Genomic DNA, 13,785 nt, shown 5'->3' on the forward strand with positions numbered 1-13,785 from the left:
TGTGATGGGACAGACTTAATATTTACAATAATTACACGAATCAATAATGCATATAGCGTATTAAAAAAACGAAAATATAGTAGTTTAAAACTCAAAATTCAATAATAGTGTGACTACAGTAATAGCGCGTTAATTCCGGATGCCAGGATAAATAATTATAAAAAATAAATAAATACATATTTAAAAAAACACTAGTCTCGCTTAATTATTATTTCCAAGTGATCTAATACGTTTTTCGCTCATAAGTATTTAAAAAAAACATTAATCTCGCGTCACAGCGGCGCGGTGGGCGGATGTGACGTCAGACAGGAAACAACGCGGGACGGACGCACGTGCGCTAACAGCTGCAGACTTATCACACCTCGAGCGCGTCAATCAAACGAGTCGCCGCAGAATCTTCCTCTGACGACATAAATATCGCGACATATATATCGCGACATATCGCGGTCGTCGCCGACGGAAGTCCCGGTGGTTCTGAGGGTCTCCAGGTGTCATGGCGGACTACCTGATCAGCGGCGACACCGGCTACGTCCCCGAGGACGGACTGTCCGGACAGCAGCTCTTCAACGGCGGAGACGGACTCACGTACAAGTAAGAACCTCGGAGGGTTCGGAACCGAACCGCGAACCCGTGCAGGGACCGGTCCAGAAGTTGTTGGCTAACATGCTAACACCTGTCAATCATCACGTACCAATAAAATTACGGTAAAGTTATATTCAGCGTCTGAACTAAGACTATAAGAAGAATATAACACTTATTATTATTCATATTATTTATAAATATGTTTAATTATTTGATTTAAGAACAAATGTTTGCTCAAACTTTGACAAACGTTTCGCGCGTGAGAAGAAACGTCAACAACATCCTGGACTTTGTTGGTTCTGATGGTTCTGGTTCTGGCATCACTCGGTACCATATTTAGGATCCGCTCACACACTCTCCGTCTATATTTAGGTTGTCCTGGTTCTGAACACAAGTCTCTACACAACTTAAAATAAAACATTTAATGTCTCCATTCTTTGTACTGCGTTCATGTCTCTCAAAATAAACTCTTTTGTTTCATCTTTAATTGATTTGTTATTGGTTTATTTTAGTGTAAAACTACATTTTAATATCGAACAGCAACATGAGATGATGACAAACTAGTTAAAGTATTTGAGCAACATATTATTTAATTCTATTTATATTCAGTCTCCAAGTGTTTCTTGTTGACACACAGTTCTTTTAAGGAGACCAACAGACGCAGAACCTTGTTATGTGAAACATTTAAAGCTTCTGTGAAACTCAACACCTGTGTTTTGATCCCTGATGGTCCTGATGGTCCTGATGGTCCTGATGGTCCTGCCTGTCGAGTTCGACTTGATTCTGTTTTTATATTCACCGTTATTCAGTTTAAAGTACAATAAATGGACGAAAATAAAGTTAAATACTCATATTTTGTTAAAGAAAAAGCTTTAACATGGTCTTGATTTTATTTTATTTTAAGTATATATTTTATTGTGTATTGTTTTGATTGTTTAAGCGCTTTGTGACCCTGGCTTGGAAAAGCGCTATATAAATATAATTTACTTACTTACCTAAAAATTAATGAATAAAAAAAATAAAGCTATTAAGTTCTTTGTCAAACTGGTTTCACAATTTCTGAAATTGGTCCGATTTATTCATTTAAATGTATGTTTTAAAGTTGATCAAAAATAATCGGCACAGTTTGTCTTTCAAATCATGTTTTATTCATTTACTTTTGTTGTATAAAAGCGTGTTATTGATGCTATTTTTTGCATAATATAAAAGCAGATCCTGTGAAGTAAAAAGATGTTTTGTTTCTCCTTCAGTGACTTCCTGATTCTTCCAGGATACATCGACTTCACGTCGGAACATGTGGTAAAAACTGATGATTCTCTTGTGTTTATCAGTCTTTGAGGTTCACAAGGTTCACGTTGAACATGTAGTTTTCATGTAATGATCTTAAAACTCTGACTCAGGACTTGACGTCTGCTCTCACCAAACGAATCACCATGAAAACTCCCTTCGTCTCGTCCCCGATGGACACGGTCACTGAGTCCAACATGGCCATCGCTATGGCAGTAAGTTCACGCACACACACGTGCACGCACACACACACACACTATGGGTGTCTCACACACTGTAACCACATATCAACTTATAACTGTTTACATGTTTGTTTTCTCCTTCTACGAGTTGGTTTCTCAACAACATATTTATGTCTGCATGTGACGCTGCTTTTGACCAATGACGTGTGTGTGTTTGGTCATGTGATGTTGGACTCGAAGGGGGGGCTGTGTTGTCAATAAAGTTGAGTTTATTTTGACAATTAATTTTGAGAGTTTGACAGGGAGGATTTAGTGTAGTAATACTAGGGAGCCCTGCGGAGTAATACTAGGGAGCCCTGCGGAGTAATACTACATAGCTATACTAGGGAGCCCTGAGGAGTAATACTACATAATAGTACTAGGTACCCCTGTGGAGTAATACTACATAGTAATACCAGAGAGCGCTTTGGAGTAATACTACATCGTAATACTAGGGAGCCCTGTGGAGTAATACTGCATAGTAATGCTAGGCAACCCTGTGGAGTAATACTTTATAATAATACTAGGGAACCCTGAAGAGTAATACTGCATAGTAATGCTAGGCAACCCCGTGGAGTAATACTTCATAATAATACTAGGGAACCCTGAAGAGTAATACTACATAATAATACTAGGGAACCCTGAGGAGTAATACTACATAATAATACTAGGTACCCCTGTGGAGTAATACTACATAGTAACACCAGAGAGCGCTTTGGAGTAATACTACATCGTAATACTAGGGAGCCCTGTGGAGTAATACTACATAGTAATACCAGAGAGCGCTTTGGAGTAATACTACATCGTAATACTAGGGAACCCTGAAGAGTAATACTACATAATAATACTAGGTACCCCTGTGGAGTAATACTACATAGTAATACCAGAGAGCGCTTTGGAGTAATACTACATCGTAATACTAGGGAACCCTGAAGAGTAATACTACATAATAATACTAGGGAACCCTGAGGAGTAATACTACATAATAATACTAGGTACCCCTGTGGAGTAATACTACATAGTAATACCAGAGAGCGCTTTGGAGTAATACTACATCGTAATACTAGGGAGCCCTGCGGAGTAATACTACATAGCTATACTAGGGAGCCCTGAGGAGTAATACTACGTAATAATACTAGGTACCCCTGTGGAGTAATACTACATAGTAATACCAGAGAGCGCTTTGGAGTAATAGTACATCGTAATACTAGGGAGCCCTGTGGAGTAATACTGCATAGTAATGCTAGGCAACCCCGTGGAGTAATACTTCATAATAATACTAGGGAACCCTGAAGAGTAATACTACATAATAATACTAGGGAACCCTGAAGAGTAATACTACATAGTAATGCTAGGCAACCCCGTGGAGTAATAATTCATAATAATACTAGGGAACCCTGAAGAGTAATACTACATAATAATACTAGGGAACCCTGAGGAGTAATACTACACAGTAATACTAGGGAGCCCTGAGGAGTAATGCTGCATTGTAATACTAGGGAACCCTGCGGAGTAATACTACATAGTAATACTAGGTCTGATAAATACGGTAAATTAAGTTCAGGGATTCATCTCTGATGTTGGCTATAATTTAATATATTTAAAGTGGCTTTACAAGAACATAACTACAGGAAAGGTTTTGCTGTAATGGGATTATGAGGTGTTTGAATGGAGGCAGCGCCCTCTAGTGGTTCTACATCTGTGTGTAAACGGTGACGGTTACAAGCTTCAACTACATGTGTTAAATACTCTCAGCTCACAGGAGGAATCGGCTTCATCCACCACAACTGTACCCCAGAGTTCCAGGCCAACGAAGTCCGCAAAGTCAAGGTCCGGAGAAACATTTTTTTACTCGACTGACGACCATCATGGTCTTCCTTGAACCCTGGACTGAAGGTGTTTTCTTGTGCCAGAGGTACGAGCAGGGCTTCATCACGGACCCGGTGGTCATGAGTCCCAGTGAGCGCGTGCGAGACGTGTTCCAGGCCAAGGCCCGCCACGGCTTCTGCGGGATCCCCATCACCGACAACGGCAAGATGGGCGGCAGACTGGTGGGCATCATCTCCTCCAGAGACATCGACTTCCTGAAGGAGGAGGACCACGACCTGCCGCTCAGTGAGGTCATGACCAAGCTGGAGGATCTGGTCGTCGCTCCGGCCGGAGTCACTTTGAAAGAAGCAAATGAAATCCTGCAGAGAAGTAAAAAAGGTGAGTGTTGTTGAACATCTGTGTCACAGGGTTATATACACGATATACAGTGGTACTGTAGGATATATGTGTAGTATTGTCCAGTACTTGACTCTGGTGTTGTGATAGTGTAGTAACAAGTATATATGTGTAGTATTGTCCAGTACTTGACTCTGGTGTTGTGATAGTGTAGTAACAAGTATATATGTGTAGTATTGTCCAGTACTTGACTCTGATGTTGTGATAGTGTAGTAACAAGTATATATGTGTAGTATTGTCCAGTATTTGACTCTGGTGTAGTGATAGTGTAGTAACAAGTATATATGTGTAGTATTGTCCAGTACTTGACTCTGATGTTGTGATAGTGTAGTAACAAGTATATATGTGTAATATTGTCCAGTACTTGACTCAGGTGTTGTGATAGTGTAGTAACAAGTATATATGTGTAGTATTGTCCAGTACTTGACTCTGGTGTTGTGATAGTGTAGCAACAAGTATATATGTGTAGTATTGTCCAGTACTTGACTCAGGTGTTGTGATAGTGTAGCAACAAGTATATATGTGTAGTATTGTCCAGTACTTGACTCTGGTGTTGTGATAGTGTAGTAACAAGTATATATGTGTAGTATTGTCCAGTACTTGACTCTGGTGTTGTAGTATTTACAGACCACATGACTCTTGACGAAGTAGTAACTGCTTTTATTTGTTTTCAAACCAAAATATGTCCAAACATCGGCTTTAAAAGCTGCTGGACTCACTGTATCCTCTCGTCCTCAGTCATCATTCTTCCTACAGCTGTTTGGTAGGAGAAATCTGCCATCTTGTGGATGGAAGTTTAATTGCAACACATAAAAGAACAGACATGGTGAATATTGGCATGTAAATGATAGTAAAAATAATTATTTTATTTTGAATGCGCTTCATTGAACTGTGAACCATAAAAGAACCTGAAAAATGTAAAAAGCCGAAACATTAAAAAACAAATCAGTTCAGTGAAATATCTATACAGTGTTGTAATAAATAAATATCACTGTAACAATGTTTTACCCTAAGTTCGTACAATTCATTCACATTAAATCATTTTGTTCAAAGATCTATATTTTTCTATTTACTGAACCAAACTTCTTTTTGTATTTTTGAAAACTGTCGTTTAAATCATAAACTTGACAAATTCCAGAAACTGTGAAACAATTTTAACACTTTTTTTTTATCAATTTATGTTTTCTCTAAAAATGCTAAATAAATATAATCAAGATATATTTTTATTAATTTAATTTCAACACTATCGTGTCAGAAACATGAGTGGATCTGACGAGTCACATGACCTCTCAGGTAAACTGCCCATCGTGAACGAGGAGGGTCACCTGGTGGCCATCATCGCCCGCACCGACCTGAAGAAGAACCGTGACTTCCCTCTCGCCTCCAAGGACTCGCGGAAGCAGCTGCTGTGCGGCGCCGCCATCGGCACCCACAACGACGACAAGTACCGCCTGGACCTGCTGGTGCAGAGCGGCGTGGATGTGGTGGTTCTGGTGAGAGGCGAGGCATGATACAGGCGGGCGTGTGGGGCGAGGCATGATACAGGCGGGGGTCATACAGGCGGGCGTGTGAGGCGAGGCATGATACAGGCGGGGGTGATACAGGCGGGCGTGTGGGGCGAGGCATGATACAGGCGGGGGTGATACAGGCGGGCGTGTGAGGCGAGGCATGATACAGGCGGGGGTGATACAGGCGGGCGTGTGAGGCGAGGCATGATACAGGCGGGGGTGATACAGGCGGGCGTGTGAGGCGAGGCATGATGCAGGCGGGTGTGAGGCGAGGCATGATACAGGCGGGCGTGATGCAGGCGGGCGTGATGCAGGCGGGCGTGATGCGGGCGGGGGTGATGCAGGCAGGCGGGCGTGTGAGGCGAGGCATGATGCAGGCGGAGGTGATGCAGGCGGGCGTGTGAGGCGAGGCATGATGCAGGCGGGGGTGATGCAGGCAGGCGGGCGTGTGAGGCGAGGCATGATGCAGGCGGAGGTGATGCAGGCGGGCGTGTGAGGCGAGGCATGATGCAGGCGGGGGTGATGCAGGCAGGCGGGCGTGTGAGGCGAGGCATGATGCAGGCGGAGGTGATGCAGGCGGGCGTGTGAGGCGAGGCATGATACAGGCGGGGGTGATGCAGGCGGGCGTGTGAGGTGAGGCATGATGCAGGCGGAGGTGATGCAGGCGGGCGTGTGAGGCGAGGCATGATACAGGCGAGGCATGATACAGGCGGACGTGATGCAAGCGGACGTGATGCAGGCGGGCGTGATGCAGGCGGGCGTGATACAGGCGGGCGTGATGCAGGCGGGCGTGTGAGGCGAGGCATGATGCAGGCGGAGGTGATGCAGGCGGGCGTGTGAGGCGAGGCATGATACAGGCGGGGGTGATGCAGGCGGGCGTGTGAGGCGGGGGTGATGCAGGCGGGCGTGTGAGGCGAGGCATGATGCAGGCGGGCGTGTGAGGTGGAGGTGATGCATGATGCAGGCGGGCGTGTGAGGTGGAGGTGATGCATGATGCAGGCGGGGGTGATGCAGGCGGGCGTGTGAGGTGGAGGTGATGCATGATGCAGGCGGGCGTGTGAGGCAAGGCATGATACAGGCGGGCGTGATGCAGGCGGGCGTGTGAGGCGAGGCATGATGCAGGCGGGCGTGTGAGGCGAGGCATGATGCAGGCGGGCGTGTGAGGTGGAGGTGATGCATGATGCAGGCGGGCGTGTGAGGCGAGGCATGATGCAGGCGGGCGTGTGAGGTGGAGGTGATGCATGATGCAGGCGGGGGCGAGAGAGGCGGGGGCGAGAGAGGCGGGCGTGAGGGAGGCGGGCGTGAGGGAGGCGGGCGTGAGAGAGGCGGGCGTGAGAGAGGCGGGGGTGAGAGAGGCGGGGGTGAGAGAGGCGGGGGTGAGAGAGGCGGGGGTGAGAGAGGCGGGCGTGAGAGAGGCGGGGGTGAGAGAGGCGGGGGTGAGAGAGGCGGGGGTGAGAGAGGCGGGGGTGAGAGAGGCGGGGGTGAGAGAGGCGGGGGTGAGAGAGGTGGGGGTGAGAGAGGCGGGGGTGAGAGAGGCGGGGGTGAGAGAGGCGGGGGTGAGAGAGGCGGGGGTGAGAGAGGCGGGGGTGAGAGAGGCGGGGGTGAGAGAGGCGGGGGTGAGAGAGGCGGGGGTGAGAGAGGTGGTGTCTCACTTCATAACACTTGTCTCCACAGGACTCGTCTCAAGGAAACTCCATATTCCAGATCAACATGATCAAGTACATCAAAGACAAATATCCGAGTCTGCAGGTCATCGGAGGAAACGGTAAAAACACTTTATTTAAACATTTATCTTCTTGGTTAATGTTGTTTCTTCCTGTTAAAAAATACTTTTATTTTGAAAAGACAGGAACAAGTATTGTGTTGTGAAGCAGTAACAATATCAACAAACATTTAAATATTAGTGGCATCGATTCAATTTATGATAAACAAATGTCTACTTTAAATGTTTGACGAACGATAAGAATGTAATTAACTTTTTAATGGTTGAAATAAAAGTTTATTTAGTACCTAATGAAGTTTTATCTTTTGATAGTAGCAGCTCCTGCAAATTAGTTCAAATAAATGTAAATAAATAACATTATAGTTATTATGGTGAAGAGGCTGAAAAATTATGTTTTATGTAAAATGTTTTGACAAAAGAATCTGTTTTTTAAATACACATGACATGTTGCTCAGTTTGTATTTTCTATTTATAGTATACGTTTGTTCATGTGAACATACAGAATAACTTGAATATTTTTAAATGGTCTTTTTATTTATTTAAAAAAACAACTTTGTAATAATCAATCTTATTGACTCTTTATTAGAAGTTTAACATGTCGCCATCTAGTGGCCAGACTACACGTGTTTATATATGATGGATTGATGGATGAAGGGTTAGATTGAATGTTGGATGGATGAATAGATCGAAGGAAGGATGTATGGATGGATGAATAGATCAGAGGATGGCTGGATGAATAGATGGTTGGAAGGATGGCTGGATGGATTGATCAATGGATGGATGGATGGATGGATGGATGGATGAATAGACTAATAAATAAATGGATGAATAGATTGATTGATGGATGATGAATAAATGGATGGATGGATGATGAATGGACTAATAGATGGATGGATGGATGATGAATAAATGGATGGATGGATTGATGAATGGACTAATAAATAAATGGATGAATAGATTGATTGATGGATGATGAATAAATTGATGGATGGATTGATGGATTGATGGATGGATGGATGGATGGATGATGAATAAATTGATGGATGGATGGATGGATGGATGGATGGATGGATGATGAATAAATGGATGGTTGGATTGATGAATGGACTAATAAATAAATGGATGAATAGATTGATTGATGGATGATGAATAAATTGATGGATGGATTGATGGATGATGAATAAATTGATGGATGGATTGATGGATGGATGGATGGATTGATGAATGGACTAATAAATAAATGGATGAATAGATTGATTGATGGATGATGAATAAATTGATTGATTGATGGATTGATGAATGGACTAATGGATGGATGATGAATAAATGGATGGATGGATGGATTGATGAATGGACTAATAGATGGATGGATGGATGGATGAATAGATGTATAAACTTCACTAATGGTTGAACCACTTCCCTCAGTGGTCACAGCAGCTCAGGCCAAGAACCTGATCGACGCAGGTGTGGACGGACTGAGGGTCGGGATGGGCAGCGGATCCATATGTATCACTCAGGAGGGTGAGTTTGATTGACAGGTGTCACACGAGACCCCAACTTTAATAAAGTTATGGATTGAATATTGTTTTTTCATTTACAATTAAAATATTCACTGCGTTTGCTCATCTTTGTGCTGCAAATAAACCTCCAGCCACTAGAGGGCGTCAGTCATCACGTCCTCCACAGCTTCAGGGAGAATGAAATCCCGGGGGATGACTGAGGACGAGAGGATACAGATGCATATTAAGTTTGAATAGCGTTTGACTGGTTGTGGTTCTGACCCTCAGTGCTGGCGTGCGGGCGTCCTCAGGCCACGGCGGTCTACAAGGTGTCGGAGTACGCCCGGAGGTTCGGGGTCCCCGTCATCGCCGACGGGGGGATCCAGACCGTGGGACACATCGCTAAAGCTCTGGCTCTGGGAGCCTCCACGGGTCAGTGGCGGAGGTCGCGGCGGGTGCGGCGCCTTCTGACGTGTCCTCGTCCACAGTGATGATGGGTTCGCTGCTCGCCGCCACCAGCGAGGCGCCCGGAGAATACTTCTTCTCCGACGGCATCCGGCTCAAGAAGTACCGCGGCATGGGCTCCCTGGACGCCATGGACAAGAACCTGGGCTCGCAGACGCGATACTTCAGGTGAGCCCGACCCCGACCCCGGCGCCGACCCGACACTGACCCGGACACGACACTGACCCGGACTCTTGCAGCGAGTGCGACACCATCAAGGTGGCCCAGGGCGTGTCAGGAGCCGTGCAGGATAAAGGTTCGATCCACAAGTTTGTTCCGTACCTGCTGGCAGGAGCTCAGCACTCGTGTCAAGACATCGGAGCCAAGAGCCTCACGCATGTGCGGTCAGTACTATTAGTTCTTTTACTCTTTTACTCTCTCACTCTTTTATTCTTCTACTCTTTTACTCTTTTACTCTTTTACTCTTTTACACTTTTACTCTTTTACTCTTTTATTCTTTTACTATTTTATTATTTTATTCTTTTACTCTTTTACTCTTTTACTCTTTTACTCTTTTATTCTTTTACTATTTTATTATTTTATTCTTTTACTCTTTTACACTTTTACTCTTTTACACTTTTACTCTTTTATTCTTTTACTCTTTTACTCTTTTACTCTTTTACACTTTTACTCTTTTACTCTTTTACTCTTTTACTCTTTTACTCTTTTATTCTTTTACACTTTTACTCTTTTACACTTTTACTCTTTTACACTTTTACTCTTTTATTCTTTTACTCTTTTACACTTTTACTCTTTTATTCTTTTACTCTTTTATTCTTACCTCTTTCTTCTCCCTCTTTTACTCTTTCACTCTTTCTTCTCAGTCTTTTACTCTTTTAGTCTCTCACTCTTTTATTCTTTTACTCTTTTATTCTTCCCTCTTTCTTCTCCCTCTTTTACTCTTTCTTCTCACTCTTTTATTCTTTTACTCTTGTATTATTTTACTCTTTCACTCTTTTACTCTTTCTTCTCACTCTTTTATTCTTTTACTCTTGTATTATTTTACTCTTTCACTCTTTTACTCTTTCTTCTCAGTCTTTTAGTCTCACTCTTTTATTCTTTTACTCTTCCCTCTTTCTTCTCACTCTTGTATTCTTTTACTCTTTAAGTCTTCCCTCTTTCTTTTCACTCTTTTAGTCTTTAAGTCTTTTAATCTTTCTTCTTCCTCTTTTAGTCTCCCTTTTTCTTCTTCCCCTTTTATTCTTCCCTCTTTCTTGTCACTCTTTTAGTCTTTCTTCTTCCGCTTTTAGTCTTTTTCTTCCTTCCTCTTCTCTTTCCTCCTTCTTTGTCGTCTTCCTGCTTCCTCCATGTTCTTTCTATTCCTTCTTTGTCATCTTTCTTATTTGTCCTCCATCCTTCTTCTTTGTCATCATCCCTCCTCCTCATCCATCTTCTTCCTTTTTCTTTGTAGTTTGTTTTCCATCTTTGTCATTTTTCTTTCTCTACTTCTTTGATCTTTCTTCTTTGTGGTCCTCCTTCCTCTTTCTGCTTCCTCCTTCTTTCCTTCTCCATCTTCCTCTTCATTCAGCCTTTCTTCTTCTTACTCCCTTTGCTTCCTTCCTCTGTGTCATCGAACCTTCCTCAGTCTTCCCTCGTTTTCCTTGTTCTTCTCTTCCATCTTTTTTCTCTTTCTTCTTTATCTTTCTCTCTTCATGGTCTCCCTTCTTTCTTCTTCTCGTTGCGTTGAGGTTCAGTTCTTGCTCTTCTTCTTACTCTCCTTCCTCTCCTCTCCCTGTGGTTGTCAAGTGTATCTTCAGTCTCTCCTTCTGCCTGCAGAGCCATGATGTATTCTGGAGACCTGAAGTTCGAGAAGAGAACCGCGTCCGCTCAGATGGAGGGAGGAGTCCACAGCCTGCACAGGTACAGACGCCGCCCTCCAGTGGTGAAGACGGTGTATTACAGCTGCCTTGTGTTTGTGCTCCTCAGCTACGAGAAGCGATTGTTCTGAAGCTCCTGATCTTCTGCCTTATTAATGCAAACTCAACAAGTCTTCCTGAACCTTCTGCATGTTTGTCGTGTCCAATAAAGAGCACGTGTTTTGATAAAGATGGTCGCCGTCATGAGCTGCTGCGTCCGACTGGATCCAACAGGATCAAAGCAATTATTTCAAGCTTGAAAAATACGTTTTTACTGAAGGTTTAAATAAATATGTGCAGAAAACATCTTTATACTTTAATTTAATCCAATAAGTAGAGTTTGTGTTAAATAACTGAAATGATCAGTTCTGTACGTGCACTTCCTGGGATGATGTCACAACGAACATCTTATTTTTATTTTTTAGTCAAAGAAACGTCAACAGAACCATTGAATGTTACTTTAAATCACGTAAAAACATTTCTATCAACAAAAAGACGAGTCACTCAACTACCAACTGAACCAGTGTCTTTATAATGTTCTAAGTACTTAATGACGCGCAGTGACTGAGGGTCGACTGAGTCGACGTCGTAACATCTAACTTCCATAAACTTCAGGATCAGTGACACAAAAGTACATTTAACAAGTTTAGTTCCGTCATAAACGGCGTTAAACACTTTGGTTTGAGTTGAAAGTTGACAAATTAAACTGACAGATGTTACATGTTGGTCCAGAGACTGTTGACTTTATTGTTGTGTGAATAACATTTTGAGATATTTTTCTCTTTGTGTTCTTGTGTAACTAATGAAGGCACGATATTGGAAATGAGTCGACAAGTGTCTAGAATTGCGTCTTAAAAGTCAAACTAAACACAAATAAATGTCGGACTGTGTCGTCCAGCCAAGATGAACGGATGGGATTCGAACTATGACCTTCTGAGGTTTATTCAGACGTGTCACCACTACACCAGATCACCTTCACACCAAACATTTTGGTTTGCTTTTATTTGACCTTCATGGTCAAAATGTCAAACCAAAAGCATCAGGTGGGTTTTGAACCCAAGACCTCTGGATGTACCATGCAGAGATTCGACCACTAGACCATCAGCTTTGACTCTTTTTAATTTCGTTTGGACGCCTTTGACCTTCACTCTTGTAGATCTGAGCTAAGATTCAAAGGGTTTGACTTGACTCTTGATCACATCAACTCATCTCTCTTAGTAGCTCAGTCAGTTGAGCTCTGGGTTAGTCACCGAGTGGTTGTCGGTTCGAATCCCTCACGGTCATGTTGCTCCAGTCACTGGTTCTTTTAAAGCAGGAGGATCGACCTGAAGGTCAAAGAGTCTCTGGATCTCATGGACTCATGTGTGTTGATGGCTCAGTGGGTTCAGCACCTGGTTACTGACCGAAGGATCATGGGTTCGCGTCCCAGAGCTACAGGGTCAGTGATCTGGTGCCGCCGGGGACGAGGTATCATCACCAAAAGTGGATGGGAAGAGACCCCAGGTCAAGGAGGGGGGTCAACACTCCCCCCTCCATAGAGTTTGTTGAAAGAGATTAAGTTTAAAAATAAGTTAATGATAAAAGTAAGTTAAGGGTTAAGAAGATAATCATCCAGAAGAAGGTAGTTAATAAAGTGCTCTGTACCTCTGAGGTCCCCTGAAGGTGTGCAATTGTTAGAATACATGTAGACAAAGATAAACTAGATTATTCAGAGATAAAAGGTCACAGACCCTTCAGTCAGTGACCAGGTGTTGAACCCACTGAGCAGTTAACTTTTTAGTAATTTAATTTTTTATTAACTACCATCAACATTAATGACACTTGTGTCTTAAAAATGTCAAGTTTCATGAAACTGTTAATATAATCATGTTTAAAACAAACATCTTGTACAACTTTGAGGAGGGAGTTATATTTTTATTTTGCAGCTTCAACAAGTGTCTTAAACATGACTCTACTGACCCACACTTCCTGGATGACAGGAAGTGGTTCACTCTAACCACTTCCTGTCATCCAGGAAGTTTAAGAACAGCATGAAGACTCCTCAGGTTCTCCATGTAGCTTCAGACGCTCCTGTGGTGGAGAACAGACGTCACAACTCTGCAGGTCAAAGGTCAAATACAACAGTCACAGCAGCAGATCCTCACCAAGATGTTGCTGAAGTCCATGACCTGCTTCTCCATCATGTCCTCGCTCACCTTCTCCTGTCCAGGAAGGAGACATTAGGACCAAACCAGAGTTGATGGACTGAAGACACTCACACAGGTGGTGTTAGCGAGCCATGATCTCATGACCTTCAGGAGTCCGTGGATCCAACAAAACCTCCGGGACTTTCCATCATCATCATCTTCATCTTCTTCTTCATCATCGTCTCGCTCTGTT

The 13,785-nt window shown here is 43.3% G+C and overlaps 1 protein-coding gene across 1 annotated transcript; it reads left to right on the forward strand.

The window, feature by feature from the left end:
* Positions 1-315: 315 nt before the first annotated feature.
* Positions 316-11,718, forward strand: impdh2 (IMP (inosine 5'-monophosphate) dehydrogenase 2). The gene is made up of 13 exons (XM_087781849.1): positions 316-591; positions 1,833-1,881; positions 1,983-2,084; positions 3,846-3,920; positions 4,004-4,298; positions 5,610-5,809; positions 7,499-7,589; positions 8,973-9,068; positions 9,335-9,478; positions 9,535-9,679; positions 9,751-9,894; positions 11,327-11,410; positions 11,477-11,718. The coding sequence occupies exons 1-13, from the start codon at positions 494-496 to the stop codon at positions 11,496-11,498; spliced, it is 1,545 nt and encodes a 514-aa protein (XP_087637975.1). The 5' UTR covers positions 316-493; the 3' UTR covers positions 11,499-11,718.
* Positions 11,719-13,785: the final 2,067 nt, after the last annotated feature.

This window comes from Callionymus lyra, chromosome 19 (assembly GCF_982586985.1).
Source record: "Callionymus lyra chromosome 19, fCalLyr1.hap1.1, whole genome shotgun sequence".
Lineage (NCBI taxonomy): Eukaryota > Metazoa > Chordata > Actinopteri > Syngnathiformes > Callionymidae > Callionymus > Callionymus lyra.

Coding starts and splice junctions, on each gene's coding strand:
- impdh2 (XM_087781849.1), top strand. CDS start 494: ATGGCGGACTACCTGATCAGCGGCGACACCGGCTACGTCCCCGAGGAC. Junction 4,299..5,609: donor CCTGCAGAGAAGTAAAAAAG/GTGAGTGTTGTT, acceptor ATGACCTCTCAG/GTAAACTGCCCATCGTGAAC. Junction 7,590..8,972: donor GCAGGTCATCGGAGGAAACG/GTAAAAACACTT, acceptor CACTTCCCTCAG/TGGTCACAGCAGCTCAGGCC.